At 41.7% G+C, this 24698-nt stretch overlaps 1 protein-coding gene across 2 annotated transcripts in view; it reads right to left on the reverse strand.

Moving 5' to 3' along the window:
- Positions 1-3580: 3580 nt before the first annotated feature.
- DESI2 (desumoylating isopeptidase 2) overlaps positions 3581-24698 on the reverse strand; it is a gene marked incomplete at both ends in the record, with an annotated part of 57525 nt that continues 36407 nt past the window's right edge. The window contains 4 exons of one of the 2 annotated variants that reach the window (XM_080699251.1): positions 3581-3820; positions 12271-12412; positions 14143-14236; positions 21603-21675. In XM_080699251.1, the coding sequence (XP_080555377.1) occupies positions 3581-3820; positions 12271-12412; positions 14143-14236; positions 21603-21675 (549 nt within the window). The remainder of the gene's footprint in view (positions 3821-12270; positions 12413-14142; positions 14237-21602; positions 21676-24698) is intronic. The other variant, XM_080699252.1, reaches the window with a different exon arrangement.

Here is a 24698-nt window from a genome sequence, read left to right on the forward strand (position 1 = left end):
CTCAGTGAGACCCTGTTTCAAAATAAAGAACAACAACAAAAAATAGGGCTGGGGGTGTAGCTTGGAGGTAGAATGTCCCTGGGTTCCATCCCCAGTATTGAAAAAACAAGAAAAAAAGACTGGGGTAGCTCAGAGGTAGAATGCCTCTGGGTTCTATCCCTAGTGTTGCAAAACAAACAAACAAACAAACAACCTCCCCCATCTGAACACAAATACATAGCAGTGCAGTCTTCTGAAGGTTAGAAAGCACTAGAAAACATTTCTTACAAAAGTATTTTTTAATAAATTGATGTATTTCAATGTTGTAACATGAAAGTCCACTGCTATATCAAGGTAGCAAAAGTGAAGATTCCTGGCATTTTCATATAAACACTATGAATGACAGTACATTTGCACTCAACTTCACAAGAGTTATCTTCAGGCAGCCATGACAGCTCCTGACAGTGAGCTGCATGCATGTGGACTGTGCAGACGATGGAGGACACCACTGCGCTGCACTCAAACCTCACCCAAGAAGGGGAACAATGGCAGTATGGCCAATTTGCTGCTGAATTACTCTCGTCTTTTAAACATAGTTATTTAAAGAAAATAGAGCATGTATCAAAACTACAGGGTATCTTACAGATATGGAACCATAAGAAGACACACAGAGCAGAACCCTGAAGCGGCGTATGTGTTTCTACCGTTTTGTGATGGAAGTGGCCATGGAAACGGCATCCTGCAGCCCCCTCGGGTGCAGAACCTCCTCATGCACACAATGATGGCCAGCTGACTAAAACCAGAATTCCCTGCTCTGTACAAATGCTGGTGATGGGTAACGCGCTATTGCTGTGGTCAGGGCAATACAATAGTTGGCTGGAGTTCAGGTGTTAGGCAGAGGCGCGCTGAGATGGTAGGCTGCCGTCTCCATTCACATGAGTCACACCTTCCAAAGCTGATGCTCTCCCTAACCCCTGCCCTGGTGTTTAAAACAAATAGTGGAAACCAGAAGCTTTTGGTCTTCAACACTGTTATTACTGTTTAACCCACCAGGAAAGACATGTTTCACTCAGTTACAACAGCAGAAAGCACATCCTGTTCAGCTGATGGCAAGTGTATTAATGACCAGATTTTTGCCATAAGAGTTATCTTAGAGATCAGGACTCTTTTCTACATCTTAACTATAGAGACAGACCTGACTTGTGTGAGATTTTCTAAATAACACATTTCTTTCTCTCTCAACCTCAGGTACAATTGGACTACAAGGAATCTCAGGTCCAGAATTTTATTTGCTGATTGTTAGTAGTGGCCCAAGACTGTGGTTTATTTCTAGGAAGAACCAGCACACTACTTTTAAATTCCAAATGCTGTAGATAAAAGCAAATATAACAAAATAAAATCATTTGTGTGCTGAGTTGCTGAACTGTGGAGAAGCAGAGATGAGATGCTCCTGGTTATTTACCAAGAAATAGCCTACTGATGACTGCTCCTGTGGGTCAGTAGCCCAGGTTTAAAAACAGGAACAGCCAGGCGTGGTGGCGCACGCTTGTAATCCCCGCGCTTGAGAGGCGGAGATAGGAGGATGGCACAGGTTCAAAGCCAGCCTCAGCTACTTAGTGAGGCTTTCAGCAACTTAGTGAGAACCTGTTTCCAAATAAAGTATAAAACAGGTCTGGGAGTATAGCCCAGAGGTAGAAAGCCTCTGGGTTCCATCCCCAGTACCACCAAAAATATAAAATAAAATAAAAAACAGGAACATTTGAATAGATTAGAAGGCTATAATCCATATTACAAAACTCCCAAGCTAAGTGCACCTTAGCTGGAACACCTCCCACTAACCAGTTTTGGTGCTAGGACTCTTCTTTTGGTGAGCAACTCAGTGCTGGAGCTGGAACATCTTGTTCTGAGTCTTATTTCTAGACCTGAACCAAGTTAACGTTTCATAAAGATGACAGATTCCTTTTTCTATCACATCTCTTAAAACAAGTATTCTGTTCCCTACAGAAGTGCAGGTAACTGTAAAGGCTTTCCTCTCTGGAAACAGAACAGTGAAAAAGAATAAAGCAGCTTCATTTCCTCAGACCAGGGCTTATAACCCAAGGTTAATTGTCCCTGTGAACAGGGTGTGCTTCCATTGATAAAATAAATCTAATCAACTTATGGAAAAGTTAAAAATATAGTTTACTGAAAGATATGTATCTTCACACAGAGCAATAGCAAACAATCTGATCTAAAAGTTTAAATAAATGTAAATAACTTTAAAACTAATACTAGATATAAAGCTGAAGTCACTGCCTTGGGTCATTTATATACTATTCCACTGTAGGACATTCATTCTTAAGGCAGAAACACTGAATTTGACATGTACTGACTTGGTTCTTACATCCAAGGTCAAACTGGGAATAGACGCAAGCAGCTTCCTTGCCAGTGAGAGTTTATCTGTGGTGACAATTTCATTCTCAGAATTTTTAGGGAAGAGACATACATTGGAAAGACCATAAAGAGATGACTTAAGACACACCAGTATGATTTTTCGACAAGAGGTCAATGAGACCAGGCATTCTATTATTAGGTGGAACTACTCCCACAACCAACTAAACCCCAATGCCTTTCTGATATGTTTCAAAGTATGAGATATCAAAGAATTACCTTTTGGGGTGTTTCTTTAGACTCTAGTTTTCAAAGTCTAGTATAAAAGGTAGCCTGAATAGTTTAAAGCAGTTGAATGTCAACTCGCACTGCTACTAGGAAGGTCACCACTTAAGACATTCCTACCCCATCAACATGATCCTGTGCAGGGAGGAAATGACTATTAAAAAAGAAGCCCTCCCCAACTCATGTGCAAAACCACTCATCAGTTATGAAACTATCTTTAACAACAACAACAAAAAAAACCCGTCGATTATAGAATCAGAGGCATCACAGCCAGAGATAGGACAACAGTACCCTTGCCTAGAAGATGGGCATCTGGGGTGAGACCAACTGCTTCACGGGTGCCCTGGGAGATGTGCTATTCAGTGGGTGGATGTAAAGAGGGGCTGACCCAGGGTCTTGAGGCCTCGGGGCTGTTTGTGTGCTCCTTTGTACCAGGCCAGCTTGGTTCTCTGCATCTTGGTGCCAAAAAACATTCACAAATACAAATCTAGAAGATGAATCTTGGGATGGTAACAGTAGTTGAGTAAGAACCTGTTTATGTGCCTATTATTTATGCCGTGGCTCTGGCAACTGTCAGAAAGGATACAAAGATTACCTGCCTAACTCTTGAAGATGAAGAGCTTCTTCTTTCACGGTGGCAGAAGTCCATGCAAGAGTGTAAACAGCGATATAAAATACTGTAAACATAACAGAGCTTGTATAAAACAGAAGAAGTAAATCCAAATTTACAAGTGGGTAAAAAAAAACCGAGGGCAGCTTCGTACAAAGTTCTCCCTCCTGCGCCAAGTGATTTGTTTTTGATTACAAATATAATCCTGAGCTGAAAAACTGGGATTGGGGGAGGGCCATCTTTGCATACAAAATATCCAAAGGACGCACACTCTTTACTTTTCTCTAGTGATACGCAACTTCCAGAGACAGTTTTGAAGGTGTGACTTTGGAGACACTACAGTTTGGTGTGGCGCCCGGGTCTGGAGCCTGCTGCGGCACTTGCCATGGCTGTAGATGCAGACGCAGCTGCATCCTCCGCCTCTTCCAGTTCATCTTGCAGCTCTTGGCTGACGCTGGACTGCAGAGCTGCGGGAGTGAGCCACTCCTTCGGGAGGCAGCTCTGTAGGAAGGGTATACAGGAGCTGAAGTAGGCAAGTCGGTTGATCCAGCGAGGAATCTCTTTCCCACAGAGAATCTGAGGAACACAAAGAGATTCTGCCTTAGGTAAGAGAAGTTAAGGGTATCTGGTCCACTCCCAAAGAAGTGGAGGCAGGAGGAGGCTGGACATTCAGAAAGGCCACAGCAGAGCAGCCTGTCGCGCTGTCACTCCAGCCTTTGAGGACCAGTGGCTCCTGCACTCAGTAGCCTGTGGTCCCTGCTGTCAGAGCCATTCCTCCTTTTCTGAAGAATCCTGAACAGCTGCTTGCTTCTAACACCTGTAAAATCAAGCTGCTCTTACCTCTACTTGGTGTCTGTCTTTTTCTGGACAACACAAGAAGAGAGACGCTTGTTTGATATGAGCTGTTTCTGGAGTAGCCCAGCAGGTGAGTGAGGTCCCTCTTGGGCATCCAGGCATCAAGCCTCCTTTTTCACAGGTTCTTTTCTACTTCTCTCCATCACTCCATCTTCTCTGGCCCACATTCTACCCCTTTACTTTTGTGCCTGATCCACTTGTTTCAAGGAAGCTCATACTGATCCAGAAAGAAATGCCCCGAAATGAAGACCTGGCTCTGTGACTTCTTTGCAGAAGCAGGGCTAAGGGCAGAACAAAGAGCAACGTGGCCAAGCTTCCATCCTAGACTCTGGCAGGGGTGGGATCACAGATCCCTCCCAGCAGTTGGTCTGTTGCCTTCGGTATTTCTGTCCTCTGGACTCCCGACCTCTGCATTCCCAGCATAAGAACTGGTCCCAATAATGCTCTTTTACTTTCTATTGTTCTCCCCCTTTTGCACACAACACTGGGCCCAACCGGGCCCATGTTCAACTACCATTCTGGTGTCTTTGCCTGGAGTCATGCCAAAGACTATGATCATGTGATCTGAAAGTGGTGTCTTTCCTATTTGCCAATCTTAATGACCTTGGAAAGAGGGTTTAAAATACTTTATGTCCAAAAACTAGCTAAACTGGAAATAAGCTGGAAGCTATAAATACACAACTCAACGTCCCCCCTCAAGATTTAGCTTTACTCCTTAATAGTCACTATGTTTATTTTAAATACTGTCTCTGCTGGGCGTGGTGGCTTACACTTGTAATCCCAACATTTGGGAGGCTCACACAGGAGGACAGGGGTTCGCGGACAGCCTCAGCTACTACTGAGTGAGGCCCTTTGCAACTCAGTGAGACCCTGTTTCAAAATAAAGAATGAAAAACTGGGCTGGGGGTGTAGCTTGGAGGTCAAATGCCCCTGGGTTCCACCCCTAGTACCACAAAACAAACAAAACCCAAGTCTCTGTCATAAGTATAGGGAAAAGAGGTGGTTGGTTTGAGAGAAGATGGTGTGTTGTGACTGTTTTTAGCTATGCAGTATCTATCACAGTGCTTGAGAGTGTAGAGAGGCAGACAGGTACACACAGTGTCTGAATAATGTGTACCTCAACTAGATCTGGGAGAAGATTAAGCAATGGCCTTATGTGGTTACACTCCCACTCTGTACTCTTTTTTTTTTTTTTTTTTTGTGCTACTGGGGTTCCTGGAAGCCCTTCTACGTCTGGGCTATACTCCCGGACCTATTTTTATATATTTTTTATATTTGGAAACAGGGTCTCTTAAGCCAGCGAGGCTGGCTCCGAACCAGCGTGATCCTCCTGTCTCTGCCTCCCAAGCCCGGGGATTACAAGCGTGCGCCACCACGCCTGGCTCTGTACTCCTTTTTTTGTGTGTGTGATGTTGGAGATCAAACCCAGGAGGCATTCTACCTCTGAGCTACACCCCCAGCCCTATTTTTTAAATTCTTTATCTTGAAACATAGTCTCATTAAGTTGTGCAGGGCCTCACTAAGTAGCTGTGCCTAGCCTCGAACCTGTGATCCTCCTGTCTCAGACTCCCAAGTACTGGGATTACAAGCGCCACCATGTCTGGCTTATTCTTTCTTTTAAAACTGGGTCTCAGACGGGCGTGGTGGTGCACTTATAATCCCAGTGGTTGGGAGGCTGACACAGGAGGATTGCACAGGTTTGAAGCCAGCCTCAGCTAGTGAGGCTCTCAGTAACTTAGTGAGACCCTGTTTCCAAATAAAATAAAAAATAGGTCTGGGAGTATAGCCCAGAGGTAGAAAAGCCCCTAAATTCCACCCCCAGCACCACAAAAACAAAAAACTGGTCTCACTAAGTTGTGGAAGGCTTCATTAAGTATCTGAGGCTAGCTCCTGTCTCACCCTCTCACGTACTGGAATTCCAGCTAAACACCACCAGGCTGGCCTGACATCTGTCTACTCTTAAAAGCATTGGCAAAAGTATATTTCATACCTGAGCCATACGCAGGGACATGTGCATATCTGGAGATTGCCCACTTCAGTGATAAGTAAGAACATCTGGGAACATATGCTAGCTGATGCTGTCAATTCATCAGTGATCTCCCTCATTCTCCTGAGTTCTAATTTTATTCAGCAATCTACCCTCTTCCATGTTTCCATGTGTTATGGGTGAAGCCAACCACATCCTGGTCCTTGGAGAGAAGGCTTGATTAGCTTAAAACAGAATTCTGCAATCTACAGCCACTTGTCTTTGTGGATAAAATTGTATTGGAATAACCATGGCCATTTGTTTAGATACTGCCCATGACTCTTGGGTCACAAAGGCAGAGGCAGAGTTAAAATTATGAATAGTTCATCCACAATATCTAAAATATTAGGATCTGGCTGAGTGTGGTGGTACATGCCTATAATCCCAGTACAGAGAGAATGAAACAGGAGGATTACAGATTCAAGGACAGTCTCAGCAATATAGCAAGATTCTTAGCAACCTAGTGAGCCCCCCACCCTTTTTGCAGTACTGGGGTTGGAACCCAGGGACATTCTACCTCCAAGCTACACCCCCAGCCCTATTTTTAATTCTTTATTTTGAAACAGAGTTGCAACGGGTCTCACTTAAGTAGTAGCTGAGGCTGTCCGAACCCTTATCCTCCTGTCTCTACCTCCCAAATGCTGGAGTACAAACTTGCGTCACTACACCTGGTTAGGCCCTTAAAAAAAAAAAAATTACTATCTGGCTCTTTCAAGAGTATGTCAATGTTATGAGAACTTTAAGTCAAGATCACTGGTAGGTTACTTAGCACTGCAACCTAAATTTTTAAAATAGAGATTGAGCCAGGAGTGGTGGCACACACTTGTAGTCTCAGCATTTGGGAGGCTTGAGACAGGAGGATCATGGTCAGCGGAGGCTCTTTGCAACTCAGTGAGACCTTGTTTCAAAATAAAGAATAAAAAACAGGGTTGGGGTATAGCTTGGAGATAGAATGCACCTGGGTTCCATCCCCAGCATGATCCTCCTGTCTCAGCCTCCCAAGTACTGGGATTATAAGCCTGCACCACCATACCTGGTTCTGTAGCCTGCATTTCGAGTAGGGGAAAAAAAAAAAAAAAAGTCCTAGCTCTTTCTATCGGGGGAAAAAAATTCTATAAACTGGGCATGGTGGCGCACACTTGTAATCCCAGTACTTGGGAGGCTGAGACAGGAGGATTGCAGGTTCAGGGCCGGCTTCAGTTATTTCGTGAGGCCTGCTGCAATTTAGTGAGACCCTGTTTCATAATAAAGAATAAAAATAGGGTTGGGAGTGAAACTTCGAGGTAGAACGACCCTGCGTTCAATCCCAAGTACTGCAAAAAACAAACAAACAAACAAAAAAAAACTAAAACCACCATCAATGTAGTAGTAATGGGTATCTCAGACTAAGATTTCTAAATATTTCTTAGAAGCAAACCATTTTGGGGTAGGAAAGACCTTGATGAGCATGGAACATGTCATATCAGAAAACAAAAAAGGCTCTCCAGAGTTACTTAGGGCAAATTAGAAACTTTAGAGCCGGGCATGGGAGTACATGTCTGTAATCACAATACTTGGGATTGAGACTTTGTTAAAAAAAAAAAAAAAAGAAATGTGTGTAGATTGGAAGTAGAATGCCCTTGAGTTCAATATCTAGTATTATTCATACACAAAAAAGAAACCTTAGGAGCCAACTAGAAAAAGCTCTCTTGAAGGCAGGGCATGGTGGTGCATGCTTAAAATCCCAGCATTCAGGAGGCAGAGACCAGAGGATCATGGTTTGCCAACTCAGTGAGACCCTGTTTCAAAAAAAGAAAATAAAAGTCTAAAAACTAGGAGTGGAAGTAGAGGAGGTATAACCCTGGGTTCCAACCCAAGTACCGCAAAAAAAAAAAAAAAAAAAAAAAAAAAAAAGGCTTCCTGGACTCTCAAGATGAAAACATGATTTTTTTGGTGGTACTGGAGCCTGGACCTGGGGGGTAGGGAGGATTCTATCTCCAATTTATACCCCCAACTCATTTTATCTTTGATTTTGAAACAAGGTCTAAGAGGCTGTCCTCAAACCTGGAATCCTCCTCTCTTAGCCTCCCAAGTACTGGGATTATAGGTGTGTGCCACTGAAATATTTTTAAATCTGGGAAGAAATTTATCATATTACACTTCAAAAAATAAAAAGAAAACCTAAAACGGGTTGCTTTTGGAGAATGTAAGTGGGAAAACTATTATGTCACGGGTCCCTAAACTTACCTTCAGCTCTTTTTCTTTTTGCGGGTCTGGAACCCAGGGGTCTACCTCCGAGCTACAACCCCTGCCCTATTTTTTATTCTTTATTTTGAAACAGGGTCTCACTGAGTTGTAGAAGACCTAAGTAGTTGAGGTTGTCTGCACACCATGATCCTGTCTCAGCCTCCCAAACACTGGGATTACAAGCATGTGCCACCACACCTGGCTCTACTTTCAGGTTTTATGATTTGCTAAGAGGACCCATGGGAGTTGGTATGGAGCTCTATTCACAGCCATGACTTTTTTTTGAGAAAGGGGGTGGTGTTGAGGATTGAATCCAGAGTCATTCTATCTCTGAGCTAAACTCCCAACCCAATTTTATTTTATTATTTTGGTGGTACTGGGATTCCTGGAAGCCCTTCTACCTGCGGGCTACACTCCCAGACCTATTTTATACTTTTTTTTTTTTAATTTTGGAAACAGGGTCTCTTAAGCCAGCGCGACTGGCTTCGAACCTGCGCGATCCTCCTGTCTCCGCCTCCCAAGCGCGGAGATTACAAGCGTGTGCCACCACACCCGGCTTATTTTATTATTTTGAAACAGGGTCTAAGTTGCTAAGGCTGGCCTCAAATCTGCAACCCTGTCTCAACCTCCCAAGTACTGGGATTACAAGTGTGCACCACCACACTGGCTAGCCATGACTTGTACAGTGAAAGGATATAAAATGGAATTAGTGAGAGAAAAGGAACATGGGTAAGGCTTGCAGGAACCTCCAATTCAGTTGACAAACTCGCAAATGTGTGTTTTAATTGGATGGGTTGCCCCAAGGCAGCTGGTGCCAGTGCTGATTGTCCGCCAGAGCTAGCAGAAGAGCACCCTGCCGATGGCAGCTATGGTCTGTGTGCCTGTCACCTCAGCACTTGGGAGGCTGAAACTGGAGGACCACAGGTCTGAGGCCAGCCTTTAGCTAAGAGGTAGAACACTCCTGGGCTCAATCTCTAGTGTAAAACACACACACACACACGCGCGCGCGCGCGCGCGCACACACACACACACACACACACACACACACACACACACACACACACACACACACCGTGTACTGGGAGGGCTGGCCTGTACCCACTGTTGTGAACTACACCTACTTTACAAAGTCAAGTCTATACTGCAGTGGAGCGCCCACATGGAGTGAGTGGCCAAGCTCACGGCTCCAGGAATATGCTCTCCCCATGCCTGGAGTTTCTGGTAATGTCCAAAGTCAGGAGTGCAATTAGTCCTATCCTGGAGACACAGCACTGACCAGCAGTGTGATGGCTGGCCGCTCTGAGAAGCCCTCTCCTGCGGACATCTGCAAGTGTAGTCAACAGCCGTGATTTTATGCGGTTTAGGGTTTCACAGAAAGGTGTCCCACATCTGCAGTGATTACTAAGTAGAAATTGTGTCCCTAGAGCCTGTACCTTTCCCTTTAACCCAATTTGTGCTAAAGCTAAACCAATACACATAATGTAAGGAGATTTAGCTTAAAAGTCAAGTCTAAGCAAATTAGGACCTATGCATTCAAGACTCCAAAAAAGCCAGGCAGTCGTAAAGCTGCTAGATGGTCAAACACCTTCCAAAAGCCACTAAAAATATGCACATCAAGTTGTCCAATCCCCAGTCTTTAAGGGTTAGCCATCTGATTTTATAAGAGCTCATCAGCAGGTAAGAACTGCTTTAAAAAATATTAATTTCAGCTGGGCGTGGTGGCTCACGCTTATAACCCCAGGACTTGGGAGGCTGAGACTCACAGCAACTTACACCCTGTTTCCAAATAAAGTATAAAATAGGGTTGGGGGTATAGCCTGGAGGTAGAAATCCCCTGGGTTCCACCCTAGTACCACACAAACAAAAAAATATTAATTTCAGCCAAGCGTGGTGGCACACGCTTGTAATCCAGCACTTGGGAGGCTGAGACAGGAGGATTGTGTGGGTTCGAAGCCAGCCTCAGCTACTTAGTGAAGCTCTCAGTACCTCAGTGGGACCCTGTTTCCAAATAAAAATATAAAATAGCTCTGGGAGTGCAGCCTGGAGGCAGAAAGCCCCTGGGTTCTATCCCTGGTACCATCCCCTCAAAAAGAAATATTAATTTTTATCATATATCCATGGATGTAATAACTGTAAAATATAAAGCTATTAGCCTCTTCCCTCACTTTTCCCACATTGCATGTTCAAATCCCTAGCAATAAATTTAGCAGTTAGTTTTAACACCAGAGCTGACTTAGGAGATTCTAGTCAGAACAGGTCTGTGTGTGCACACACATACATAGTTCCACAGCAGCTGCTAATGAAAGTGTAAAGCATGCCCTTACCCCACCTTGTTGGAACTGAGAATAAAACACAGGGACTCTCGACCACTAAGCCATGCCTCCAGGTTCTTGCTAAATTTTCCAGACTGGCCTTGATGTGATCCTCTTTGTCTCAGAACTGCTAATAAGCAGCTGGGAGCATAGGCCTACACCACTGCATCTTTTTTTGTGTGTGTGGTACTGGGGATTGATCTCCTGGGCATTCTACCTCTAAGCTATACCGCCAGCTCTATTTTTTTTCTTCCTTTCTCATTAAGTTGTAGAGGGCCTCAAAAGTAGATGAGGCTAACCATGAACCTGTGATCCTCCTGTCTCAGCCTCCCAAGTACAAGGGAGTGTGAGCTACCACATCTGGCCCCAGAGTTTTTTTTTTTTTTTTTTCTGTGCCTTGGTCATGTACTCTGCCTAGCAGGTACTATAACTTCAGACTCCTAGAGGAAAAGCAGGTGTTTAGCATAAACCAAATTAGTTGTACAAACAGGTTAGGCACAATGGGTGACTTTTACCAGTTTTAGAAACTGTGAGAACCTTCCTGAAATCCAAGTTCCTGAGGCCAGCTTGGGGGCCTAACTTGTAGTGAGGCCTTTCTAAAGATAGCATCTCAAGCCGGGCATGGTGGTGCACGCTTGGGAGGCTGAGACAGGAGGACTGCACAGGTTCGAAGCCAGCCTCAGCTATTTAGTGAGGCTCTCAGCAACTTAGTGAGACCCTGTTTCCAAATAAAATATTAAAAAAAAAAAGGGTCTGGGAGTATAGCCCGGAGGTAGAAAGCCTCTGGGTTCCACCTCCAGTACCACCAAAATAAATAAATAAATAAATAAATGAATAAATACAGCATCTCAGACCTGGGACATTAACTTTTTCCTGCATAGGAACCAACCTATTTTTTGAAAACTAGTAAGTACAGGGAATCAAGTTTTTATCTTGCCTTTTGTATGGGGACTGTACTCTCAGGGTAACACATTGTATGGGCTTTATGTAGATTACAAATGGGCTATTGAAATGAATTGACACGTCTCAAAAGAAGAAATACAAACGGTCAATAAATGCATGAAGAAAAGTTCAACATCACTAAGCAATCAGGGAAGTTAGGGCATGGGTGGGGTGTGATACCCTTGAAAGGGGTAATGGGACCCCTGGCCTCATCCTCTCTCTGTTTTCTAGCCATCATGAGATGAGCCTCGTGCTCCACCACACATTCCTGTGGACAGCCACAGGTCGCCAATGACAAAGCCAGCCCACCGTGGACTGAAAGCATGAGCCCAAATCCATCTTTCTGCCTTTAGAGTTGTTTTTCTCAGGTGTCTCACAGTGTGGAAAGCCAACACAATGTTGTAATTTATAAAATGAGTAAGAACAAGAGACAATAATTTATACTCACTCTACCCGCTACAAAGGAATGGATAGAATTACCATTTACAGCTGTGTTTTCAAGTTGTCAACTCAGGAAAGGCCATTCATATAAAATAAACAAAATACCATGTTTTATACTATGTGAGTAATCAGAAGAAATGACTCATGACTGAACAGAGTGGGATAGCAAGTACACGAGTTAGTGGTAATTATCTGAAGAACCTTTAGGATAAAATCTGATTTACCTCTGATAGAGCTGAAGAAAAGTGATTGCAGTTTTTATGCATCAAATGATATGCATTTCCTTTGTATTCTTTTCCTAGTTCTTCTACAATTTTTTCTATATCATCTTCTAGGAAGTCAGTGCTTCCTAAAACAACAGCTTCTCTTAAAGAAAAAAGGGAAAAAAGCATAACTGTGTGAGTTTCAAGTTAGTAAGGAACTCTTAAAATTTCAATTATCTTAGCTTCTATTTTTTCTGCCATGAACTTGTAAGTATGCTGCTTCTGAATAACACAAATGCAGTTGTTCTTCTTATGGAATAAATATGTAATCAGAGAACCAGTTTCATGTTATTAACAACTTTCCAGCTTAATTACTGGCCAGTAAAGTGCTGTCCTAGTTATCTGCTACTGTGCTGCAGTGAGATGAACTGTCAAACTGACTAACATTCAAAAGCATTATAAAAAAAGGCCGAAAGCCGGGCGTGGTGGCGCATGCTTGTAATCCTCGCACTTGGGAGGCTGAGACAGGAGGATTGCACGGGTTCGAAGCCAGCCTTAGGTACTTAGTGAGGCTTTCAGTAACTTAGTGAGACCATGTTTCCAGATAAAATATATATTAAAAAAAAGGTCTGGGAGTATAGCCTGGAGGTAGAAAGCCTCTGGGTTCCACCCCCAGTACCACCAAAAAAAAAAAAAAAAAAAAAAAGGCTGAGCAAAAACAACAAAACTATCCTGGAAAATGCAATAGACACTATTCAATAAGAGGAATTTGAGTCAGATACAAGTCAAGCACAGAAGAAAGCTGAGAGTAATTTGATCAAGTAGTTTGGCCAAAATGGAGACCAAGGAACGAAAGCAGGCCGCACTGCTGCGCTACACAGGTGCTGCGTGCAGTGACGGCTGAGTTTTGTTGAGTGGAAGCCCTAGGCTGAATTCCTGTGTAATAACCTCATTACATTGTTCTTCACTTGGCAAGATAACGAGTATTGGCCCAGAAGAGTCTCAACTGCTTCTTGAAATGAAGATTCTAAATATCACTTGAACTACAAACTTAAGAAAGAGAAATTTGATTCTCAGCATTTAGATTTTCACTACTCTTTGCCACTCACGTCCACATGTTATTTTAGGGTAGCATTACATGTGATACTTGTATCTTAATACTTTTCAGGTTAATCAGAGTTTATTCAAATTTATAGTGTTTCTTTCATTTGGAAAATCAGAGATTTTTAATAGTGGTAGGTAGGTCACAATAACTTTAGTTGAAAAGTTTTCTGAGGCAGAATCCAAGCTAACCAAAGAAAAAAGATACTTAAAAAAGACAGAATAATTTACATAGATAGGTCCTGAATAAAAGCAATAGAATGTTAGTACTATCTCACCAGTTCCTATTTTTATATAACAACTGAACTAGATTTTATTTTTTTGTGTATGGTACTGTGTGCCCAAAATAATTTAATTTAAAATAAAGTGTCAAGCCAGGCGTGGTGGTACATGCTTGTAATCCCAGCATTTGGGGGGCTGAGACCGGAAGGACAGACACTTTTTCAAAAATAAAGAATAAAAAATAGGGCAGGGGGTGTAGCTCAAGGTTGAATGCCCCTGGGTTCCATCCCCGGACCCACCAAAAAAAAAAAAAAAGGTGTCAGCAACAACAACAAAGTTAAAGAAACATTTTAACTTTTTATCCTTTCTTGTTTTTTTACTTACTTATTTTTATGTGGTGCTAGGGACTGAACCAAAGGCCTTATGCATGCTGGGTTAAGTTCTCTACCACAAAGTCACAATCCCAGCCCCTAATTTTTTAGATTTTATTCTACAGAATGAATCCAATATGCCTGAAAAACAAGGTTAGACATCCAAGACCGTGTAATAAAAATTACCCTCCCTACTTACTTAAATTTAAATGTTTCTCCTAGTTCAGAAGCATTTCCTGGGGAAATTTCAAATATTCCAGAAAAAGGGTATGGATGGCCACCATAAGCAAATTCTGAAAAGAGAAAACTCATAATATTTAGTATTTATCACATAAAATTTAACCAGAATGCTGAATTAGCTTCAATAAATGATGAAGAAAACAATATCATCTCCGTTTCAGTTTATAAACTGCATTCACAAACATCTCATGTAGCTAGTACAGAAGAACTGAATAATGAAAGAAATCCTGCAGTTAGTTTGTATTCACAGGAGGAGGAGAGTGATTTACACTCAAAGATGAACAGTCCCTCTGTAGAGCCATCATGCCAAAATGAGCAGGTGGTCAGCTCAGTAATTTGCCACTTTCCAAAGTCATACTTAACTGGAAAAATTGCCTAATAACACTGATTTTTCTGAGTTCCTGGGACAAAGATTCAAGTTATGCTGAACTAAAACAATTAAACTTAAAACACTGAACTTAACTTTCTTCATTCAAAACAATAAGCTGCCTAAACTAACATATACACCCACCCCCACATAGACACACAATCTATGAGTGGTGGAACAGCTGGGATGTCGCTGTGGGTTCTTGTTCTTAGTTTAAAAAAAAAACATCCAGAACTGCTCTGCTGTGAGCTTAAGCAAAGTTTTATTATTATAGGTAGAAAGGGGGGCAGAACAGTCAAAGCACTACATCAGAGGGACGCGGTTGAGTGCCTTGAAAGGAAGATACTGAGGTCCTTGAACATATTTTTTTATAAGAATTATTTCCTTTCTCCCATCATACTTAGCCAGTTAAGTATTCTTTTCCCACCAAACGGGTATAGGCCTGCCAGGTATCTCTGTTGTGTAAGCCTTTTCTGGTGGCCTTCTTTATCCTTACAGGGACACATAGATCTCACGTCACTAATCAAAAGGTGTTACCACTTTGTTCTTTGTTTTTTTATTTTATTTTATTTTATTTTTGATGGTACTGAGGATAGAACTCAGGGGCCTTCTACCTCTGGACTATACTCCCAGACCTTTTTTTTTTTTTTTTTTTTAAATTTGGAAACAGGGTCTCTTAAGCCAGAGAGGCTGGCTTCGAACCTGTGCGATCCTCCAGTCTCCACCTCCAAGTGTGGGGATTACAAGCATGCACCACCACACCTGGCTGTTTTTATTTTTAAAGCATATGTTGTCCACCTGTGTCCTTGGTGGATACCAGTGTCCTCTCAGCTTCTCCTTATCGGCTTAGAAGTTGCTTATTATGTTGAAAACTTATTTTATTGGTGCAATATAATCATACATCTTAATGGAGTACAAGATGGTAGAGCCATACATGGACACATCACTCATTTAGTTTTTCCCCAATTGCTACCCTATTCCCTCTCCTCTCCCTCCTTCTCATGTTTGGCTTAATGATTGACTTTGATGTATTTGTGAATGTACATCATGTACGTTTGAGAATTTTCTCTCCCCCTCTCATCATCCTCAGTTAGGTCACCTTATATGCTCATCTAGTTTCTCCTTCTTTGTCTAGAGCTCCTCCTATGACCCCTTTTCTCCCTAGCTTCCACATATTAGGGAGAGCATCAGATTTTTTACTTTTTGTGACTGACTAATCTCACTTAGCATAATGTTCTCCAGTTCCATCCATATCCCTGCAAATGATATAATTTTGGCTGAGTAAATTTCTATTGTGTACATATCTCATAGTTTTGTAATCCATTCATCTGCTGATGGGCATCTTGGCTGGTTCCATAGTTTGGCAATTGTGAATTGTGCGGCTATCAACATAGATACACATGCATTAGTTTGGTTTCCATTATTCTGGGTAGATACCCGTAAGTGGTATTGCTGGATCATATGGTAGGTTCATCCCCATTCTTCTGAGAATCCTCCATACAGTGTTCCAAAGTGGTTGCACTAATTTGTAATCCCACCAACAAAGTATTAAGAGTTCCTACTTCTCCACATTCTCACAAGCATTTGTTCTTGTGTTTTTAATCGCTGCCATTCTTTTTTTTTTTTTTTTTTTGGGTGGTACTGGGGTTCCTGGAAGTCCTTCTACCTCCGGGCTACACTCCCAGACCTATTTTTACATTTTAATTTGGAAACAGGGTCTCCTAAGCCAGCGCGCGCGGCTGTCTCTGCCTCCCAAGCGCGGGGATTACAAGCTTGTGCCACCACACCCGGCTGAATCGCTGCCATTCTAATTGGAGTTAGGTGAAATCTCAGGGTAGTTTTGAATTACATCTCTGATTGCTGATGATGTTGACCATTTTTTCATACATTTATTGGCCATCTGAATTCTTCTTTTATGAAGTGTCTAATTAGTTCACTTGTTCATTTTTTGACTGGTTTACTTGTTTTCTTAGTGGTAAAAACTTATTTTATAATTAAAAAAAAAGAAGCCAGGTATGGTGTGCATGCTTGTAATCCCACCATTTGGGAAGTTGAGACAGGAGGATCAGGGTTCATGGACAGCTTCAGCTACTTAGTGAGGCCCTCTGTAACTCAGTGAGACCCCTTTCAAAATAAAGAATTAAGCCAGGCATGGTGGCGCATGCTAGTAATCCCCGCACTTGGGAGGCTGAGACAAGTGGATCCTGCAGGTTCAAAGCGAGCCTAAGGTACTTAGTGAGGCTCTCAGCAACTTAATGAGACCCTGTTTCCAAATAAAATATAAAACAGGGCTGGGAATATAGCCGGGAGGTAGAAAGGCTCTGGGTTCCACCCCCAGTACCAAAAAAAATTTTTTTTTTTAAATGGAGCTGGGAGTGTAACTCAGAGGTAGAATGCCTCTGGGGTTCATCCCCAGTAAACACACACACACACACACACACACACACACACACACACACACACACACACACTAAAAAAAAAAAAAAAGAAAAAGAAAAGAAAGATGCAGGGGCTATCACCATTTTGTTTTATTAGTAATTAATATTGGGTTATTAGCTTGCTTTTTCATATTTTAAATTTAGTCAAAAATATTATGAGAGTCTATATAATTCTTTTTCTAAGTGCAGTGTCTGTGTTTTTAACATTCAGTGTTCACCTGGGCCAAGAGCCAACTTTTACCTAACCAACAACAACCTTGGCTGCAGTACTTAACTGACAGATTTTATTAACTGAAAGATTTTATTGTGCAGCCTAAGTATGAGAGCTTGTTCTTATTAGCAATTAAAACCTATTAGCAATCAATACAGGCCCAATCCCCAACAGTAGGAGGGTAGTATTTGAATTACAGTGCCTGTATGTCCAGTTCATCAGATTTAAACACTCATCTAGAACAAAAATGAGAATGGTTTTAACTCAGGAAGGAACAAAAATTTCTTTCTTTCTTTTTTTTTTTTGGTGGCACTGGGGTTCCTGGAAGCCCTTCTACCTCCGGGCTACACTCCCAGACCTATTTTTACATTTTTATTTGGAAACAGGGTCTCCTAAGCCAGCGCGCGGCTGGCTTCGAACCTGCGCGATCCTCCTGTCTCTGCCTCCCAAGCGCGGGGATTACAAGTGTGCGCCACCACGCCCGGCAGGAACAAAAATTTCTGGCTACAATTCTGTCATCTCATTTAGATTTTTTAATTGGTCAAATCTTAGCAGACATAAGAATTCCAAGGTTTAATCTCATTATGATTTATTAAATATAATCTTAAAATATCTATATAAAGCCGGGTGTGGTGGCACATGCTTGTAATCCCAGCATTTGGGAGGCTGAGACCGGAGGATCGTGGTTCGCAGACAGCCTCAGCTACTTAGTGAGGCCCTCCGCAACTCAGTGAGACCTGGTTTCAAAATAAAGAATAAGCCGGGCATGGTGGCACATGCTTGTAATCCCAGGATTCGGGAGACTGAGACTGGAGGATCGTGGTTTGCAGACAGCCTCAGCGACTTAGTGAGGCCCTCCGCAGCTCAGTGACACCGTTTCAAATAAAGAATAAAAAGTAGGGCAGGGGGTGTAGCTCGGAGGTCAAATGCCCCTGGGTTCCATCCCCAGACCTGAAAAAAAAAAAAAAAAAGAATAAAATAAAATTATAGTGCAAGGGTGGCTCAGAGGTCGAATGCCCCTGGGTTCCATCCCCAGACCAGCAAAAAAAAAAAAAAAAAAAAAAAAAAAAAAAAAAGCCAGGCATGATGGCGCACACTTGTAATCCCCACGCTTGGGAGGCCGGAACAGGAGGATTGCACAGGTTCAAAGCCAGCCTCAGCTACTTAGTGAGGCTCTCAGCAACTTAGTGAGAATCTGTTTCTAAATAAAATATAAAATGGGTCTGAGAGTATAGCCCAGAAGTAGAAAGCCTCTGGGTTCCACCCCCCAGTACCACAAAAAAAAAAAAAAAAAAAAAAAAAAAAAAAAAAAAAAAAAATCTTATATAGAACAAAGCACAGGAAAGAACAAATTTACTTTGGAACCAAGACTTCTCAGGAAAAACACGAAACAATACAATGATATAGATGAGAAAGGGTATAGTATTCCATTTTGAAATAGAAACTTTTTTTTTCTTGTAGCACTGGGAATTGAACCCAGGGACATTTTACCTCTGAGCTACACACCCAGCCTGAAGTTATTTATTTGGAAACAGGGTCTCATTAAGTTGTGGAAGGCCTCGCTAAGTTGTCAAGGCCGGCTTAGAATCTGTGACCTTCCTGCCTCAGTCTTCCAAGTACTGGTATTGTAAGCGTGTACCACCATGCCTGACTAAAACATAAACTTAAAATTTTTTTTTTTGCGGTACTGGGTATGAAACTGAGGGGGATTCTACCTCTGAGCTACACCCCCAGCCCTATTTTTTACTCTTTATTTTGAAACAGAATCTTTCTGAGTTGCAAAGGGCTTAAGTAGTAGCTGAGGCTGTTCATGAACGGCGAGCCTCCTGTCTCAGCCTCCCAAATGCTAGGATTATAAGCATGCACCACCACAAACAGCTCAACTTTAAATTTTTTTTTTTGGTATTGGAAGTAGAACCCAGAGGCATATTTCTACCTCCAGACTATACTCCCAGACCTATTTTTTTTTTTTAATATTTTATTTGGAAACAGGGTCTCACTAAGTTGCTGAAAGCCTCGCTAAGTAGCTGAGGCTGGCTTTGAACCTGTGCGATTCTCGTCTCAGCCTCCCAAGCGTGGGGATTACAAGCATGTGCCACCATGCCCGGCTTATTCTTTTATTTTGAAACAAGATCTCACCAAGGTGCGGAGGGCCTCACTAAGTAGCTGAGGATGGTCGTGAACCAGCAATCATCCTGTCTCAGCCTTCCATGTACTGGGATTACAGGCATATTTTACTATGCCCTGCTAATAACAGAATTTAATAAAAATATTAGAGATAACAGGTTGGATATAGAAAAAAATGTTTGAAATTTTAACTTTCTCAATTATATTAAGGAAAAATGTAAACCCACTTACTCTTTATACAAGAAGCAATCATTCACTTGCAAGAATATATTTAGTAAAAGTTTTGCTAAGTTTACATGGACATGTTTTGAATGTTTCTTGTTATTTCTCAATCGCTTTTAGAGCAAAGGACTGGCACATAAGTATATTTGGGTTCAAATACTAGTTCTGTTGGTTATTAAGCAACATGACTCTCAGCAGATTGGAGTCTCAGTTTCACCTGAAAAGTGGAGGAAATGCCGCATGCCCTTAGCTACCTCTTAGCCTGACCATATGGCTCAAAACTTGATGGCACTTTAAAAATGGAGACATACTGTCTAGATTTCCAGTTAGAAAGGAACACACATATCTTTACAGCAGAAGTCAACTAGCCAAGAGAACAAGCCCACAGATTATGATCCCACCCACAGCAATATTCCAACCATGGAAACTTCCAGCTGGAGCCCCTCATTTGTTTCTTGGGACTATTTGGTAGGTAAAGCCTTTCAAGTAAAATGGGCTTTAACTGGCATGGCAGGTCTTTATAGCCAAGATTTAATATGTCAAACTGCACCTAAAAACAGGGAATGTGGAATAGCACACACCTATAATAGCATAGTAGCACATGCCTGTAATCCCAGTACATCTTTATAGATGGGACAAGGGGCTGGGCATGGTGGCACATGTTTGCAATCCTGGTACTTGGGTGGCAGAAGTATGAGGTTGGCAAGTATTAGGCTAGCCTCAGCAACTTAGTGAGAGACTGTTTCAAATAGAAAATAAAAAGGGGTGGGTATAGCTCATTTCCCCCTCAAAAATAGGACAAGAACTGGGGGTGTAAGTCAGAAGTAGAGTGCCCCTGGGTTCAATCTCTAGCACTCCTGAACACACAAAATGGATAAGGGCTAGGAGTATAAGTCAGTGGGAGAGTGCCCCTGGGTTCAATCCCCAGCACATACACCCTACATACAAGAGACAAGGCTGGGGGTGTAGGTCAGTGGTAGAACACCTGCTCATTAGCATGCATGAGGCCCTGGGATCCATCCTCAGCATGCAAAACAAAACAAAAACTAACAACTTTTGCCCCAAACAACAACAATGTAGTGTAAACACCACATTGATAAAATACATTTAAGTAAATGAGTTTTTTTTTTCCTGTCAGCTAAACTTGATAAGAGTCTTAAGGTACAGCCCTGACTAGGCTACAAAAATACATTCTGAGAGGTTACAAAGACTGCCTGACTAGTAGAAATAAAGGACTTCTGTTGTGGGGTAAGCCCATGATTCAAAATATTATCACAACCCTGATGAAATAAGTGGGCAATGTGATCTCTTTTGGGCAGACTACTACTATTTGGTAGCTAAGACTTGATCAGGAGTAGATCATCTTGCACCAGAGTGGGAGCCAGAGCACAGGGAAATGCTGTTGGAAGCATACCTGCTTGGTCTGAACAGGACAGGGAAGGAAGGAAATGGAAAGTGTGGAATTCAGGTCAAAGATGGCCATTTTTCAGCAAAATGCTGATGCAATCAGAGACAGGGCTTGCTCTGCAATGTGTTTAGAGCTTAGACACACACTTACGGGTCTACAAAACCAAATTTATTACTGAAATTGCATCAGGAAATTAATACTTCAAGTTTGACATCCTCTAGCACCAACCCATTTCCAACCGAAATGATTATGCTATTTTTAAAGTGCAAAGTTTGTTTATATGTATTATGTAACTATATATTAATATAATTAATATATCCATTATATTTTAACATGTTAGAGCAAAACAAACTCTCATGATATAATAGTCTCAAAAAGACTTTTCAAGACACGGTATTTAAAATAAAAGATAATGAAATGAATGCACCCTTGTATTTTGAGTCCTTTGTCCCCAAATATTCTACTTTGGGCATTTTCCCAGAATATAACATAAACAAATATGGGGAGACTTTTTCCATCTTTCTGTAATAACATATGGAAAGTGGTTAAAAAAAAGAAAAAAAAGAAAGAAGAGTTTTAATGATTTTGCAATTGCTTTAAAGAATAAACTCTTCAGCAAGAATATTTAAACTGTATGTACACGTACCTCGGCCGTATACTTCAATTCCTGAATGAAAAACTCCAATTCCAATGGATGAGGTGTATTCATTCATCCAGTACTAAGAAAAAAATAGAAAAAATTCAGAATACCCATTTGATTACAACTCAATGCCACCTTACAGGAAAGGTCTAAGCTCATTTCCTTGTCTCTTTCCTTACAACTTCCAGGATAAGGCCTCCTATGGTCCTATGACAATTTGAGGCCAGTACATTTTCAAATCTCTTTTTTTTTGGTGGTACTGGGGTTCCTGGAAACCCTTCTACCTCTGGGCTACACTCCCAGACCTATTTTTTTTTTTTTTTTTTTAATTTGGAACAGGGTCTCTTAAGCCAGCATGGCTGGCTTCGAACCTGCACGATCCTCCTATCTGCCTCCCAAGCGCAGGGATTACAAGTGTGCGCCACCACGCCCAGCTTACATTTTCAAATCTTAGAGCTTAAGCAATAAAACAGAAATCTGGTCAGGCTGGCAAAAGAATTTATATAAAAGCTCTCCTGATTTTTTTTAAAAAACCCATAAATACGCCGGGCGTAGTGGCGCACACTTGTAATCCCAGCATTCGGGAGGCTGAGACCAGAGGATGGCGGTTCGAGGACAGCCTCAGCTACTTAGAGAGGCCCTCTGCAACTCAGTGAGACCCGGTTTCAAAATAAAGAATAAAAAAATGGGGCAGGAGGTGTAGCTCGGAGGTTGAATGCCCCAGGTTCTGTCCCCAGATCCACAATAAATAAATAAATAAATAAATTAATAAATAAAACTCACAGGGATATTTTATTCTTTTTCAACAATCACTTAAGGCATGTGTGATATATCCTGATTCAGCCTGAAGTTTAGTAATAATAATGCATACGCATTATTATTATACGAACCAGGGGTCTGAACAACTTTCTTTCTTTTTTTTCTTTTTTTTTTTTTTGGTGGTACTGGGGTTCCTGGAAGCCCTTCTACCTCTGGGCTACACTCCCAGACCTATTTTTACATTTTAATTTGGAAACAGGGTCTCCTAAGCCAGCACCCGCGGCTGGCTTCGAACCTGCGCGATCCTCCTGTCTCCACCTCCCAAGCGCGGGGATTACAAGCGTGCGCCACCACGCCCGGCTGAACAACTTTCTTACCACTAGCATGAGCAAAACTTCCTGGGTATTTAGGAACAAGTAAGATTTCTCCAGACAGAAGATTTGGTGTGGCCTGGGAGGAGGAGTAGGAGAAATGCTAGGAAGGTGGGGGAGTCCTTTAGTGATATCACTACAGGTGGACAGGTGGGCTGGGGAGGAGGAAATCTAGGATGAGGCAAGCACATTAACAGTTCATTAAATGAACAGGTGACATCCCAAGTCTTACAAATCTAGGAGAGTTCTTCCTGGCTGGAAAACGAATCATCTGCCTTTAATTTTTCTAAACCTTGATTCAAGCCTTAGTCTTGGCTCTAGACTCCTAGCCAGCTTCTCCCAAACCTGGAAACATGTCCATTCTTATCTACTACTGTGGGAGACATAAGTGGGTAAATTGACCCCTCCCCTTAAGAGTCTGGAAGTGGAATTATATAAGAAACATTTGACAAAGAAATATTTGGCAACTAAATATCAAAATATTCACTACAATAATATGGGCTACTGTAAGAACATCCTCAAACAGATCTTTGTATATATAAAAACTCAGTATATGATAAAAAGGATAAAAAGGGTTGAGGGTAGCTGGGTGTGGTAACACATGCCTGTAATCACCAGTAATATGGGGGGCTGAGACAGGAGGCTCATAGGTTCAAAGACACCTTGGCAACTTAGCCAGACTCTCAGCAACCCAGTATGACCCTGTTTCTTTCTTTCTTTTTTTTGTGGTACTAGGGATGGAACCCAGAGGCTTTCTACTTCCGGGCTATACTCCCAGACCCATTTTATATTTTTTATTTGGAAACAGGGTCTCACTAAGTTGCTGAGAGCCTCACTAAGTAGCTGAGGCTGGCTTCGAACCTGTGCGATCCTCCTGTCTCAGCCTCCCAAGTGTGGGGATTACAAGCATGCGCCACCATGCCCAGCAGTCTGACCCTGTTTCAAAACCAAAATAAAAAGATTGGAGGTGTAGCTGGGAGGGAGAATGCAACTGGGTTCAATCTCCAGTATCCCCCCCCCCCTTAAAAAAATAAGGACTGGGGGTATATACACAGGCATGATGGTGCCTAGTACTTGGAAGGCTGAGAAAGGAGTTGAGGCCCTCCCCAACTTAGTGAGACCCTGTTTCAAAATAAAGAATAAAAAATAGGGTTTGGGGTGTAGCTCAGAGGTAGAATGCCCCTGTGTCCTATCTCCAGTACCTCAAAATGAATAAATAAAACAAAATAAATAAACATATATAATATTTCTCCAAGGGATGGATATATATATATATATATATATATATATATATATATATATATAATGGTTTATCTGTAATAATCATAACATTTTAAACTCTTAGTAAATCGAACCTTATCATTTAATGTTTAATATCATTTAATTTTAGCAATCTCTCCTTCAGTTGAACAGTAAAAAGCCTTCCAAAAGTACATTACAGTACATTTCTATACTGGTTATTCCAAATGTTTTATTTAAAAAAAGGGAAAAGTTTTCATGAAAAAAAAAAAAAAACCAACAAAACAACTTATACTAAAAGGTAACTTTTGGCCAGAGTAACCAGTTAAAATGAGAATACATTTGTCAGAATGGGGACCCTGAGTTCATAAACCTTTTATTCTCTTCGTTTTCACAAATGAACACAACTACTTTTGTGCTTAGGTATTCCATGCTTAGAGCTCCCATGTGTTTTCTGGGCACTATCCTACTTCATTCTGAAAACTTTCCTGCATTCAAGACTCTGAATTTGGGCTGGATGACTATAGCTCAGTGTAAGAGTGCTCGCCTAGCCTGCCTGAGACTAAGGGCTCCAGCACCACAAGAAAAAAAACAAAAAGAAAAAAAAAAAAAACTATTCCAAATAAATAGCATGTTTTGACACTTTTTCCATTAAATGAGAGGACATAAAAATAAGAGCAAAATATACCAGTCCAAAATTGTGGTCAGTATTTTAGAATTATACTATAATGAA

This window comes from Muscardinus avellanarius (genome assembly GCF_963383645.1).
Source record: "Muscardinus avellanarius genome assembly, chromosome: 7".
Taxonomy (NCBI): Eukaryota; Metazoa; Chordata; class Mammalia; order Rodentia; family Gliridae; genus Muscardinus; species Muscardinus avellanarius.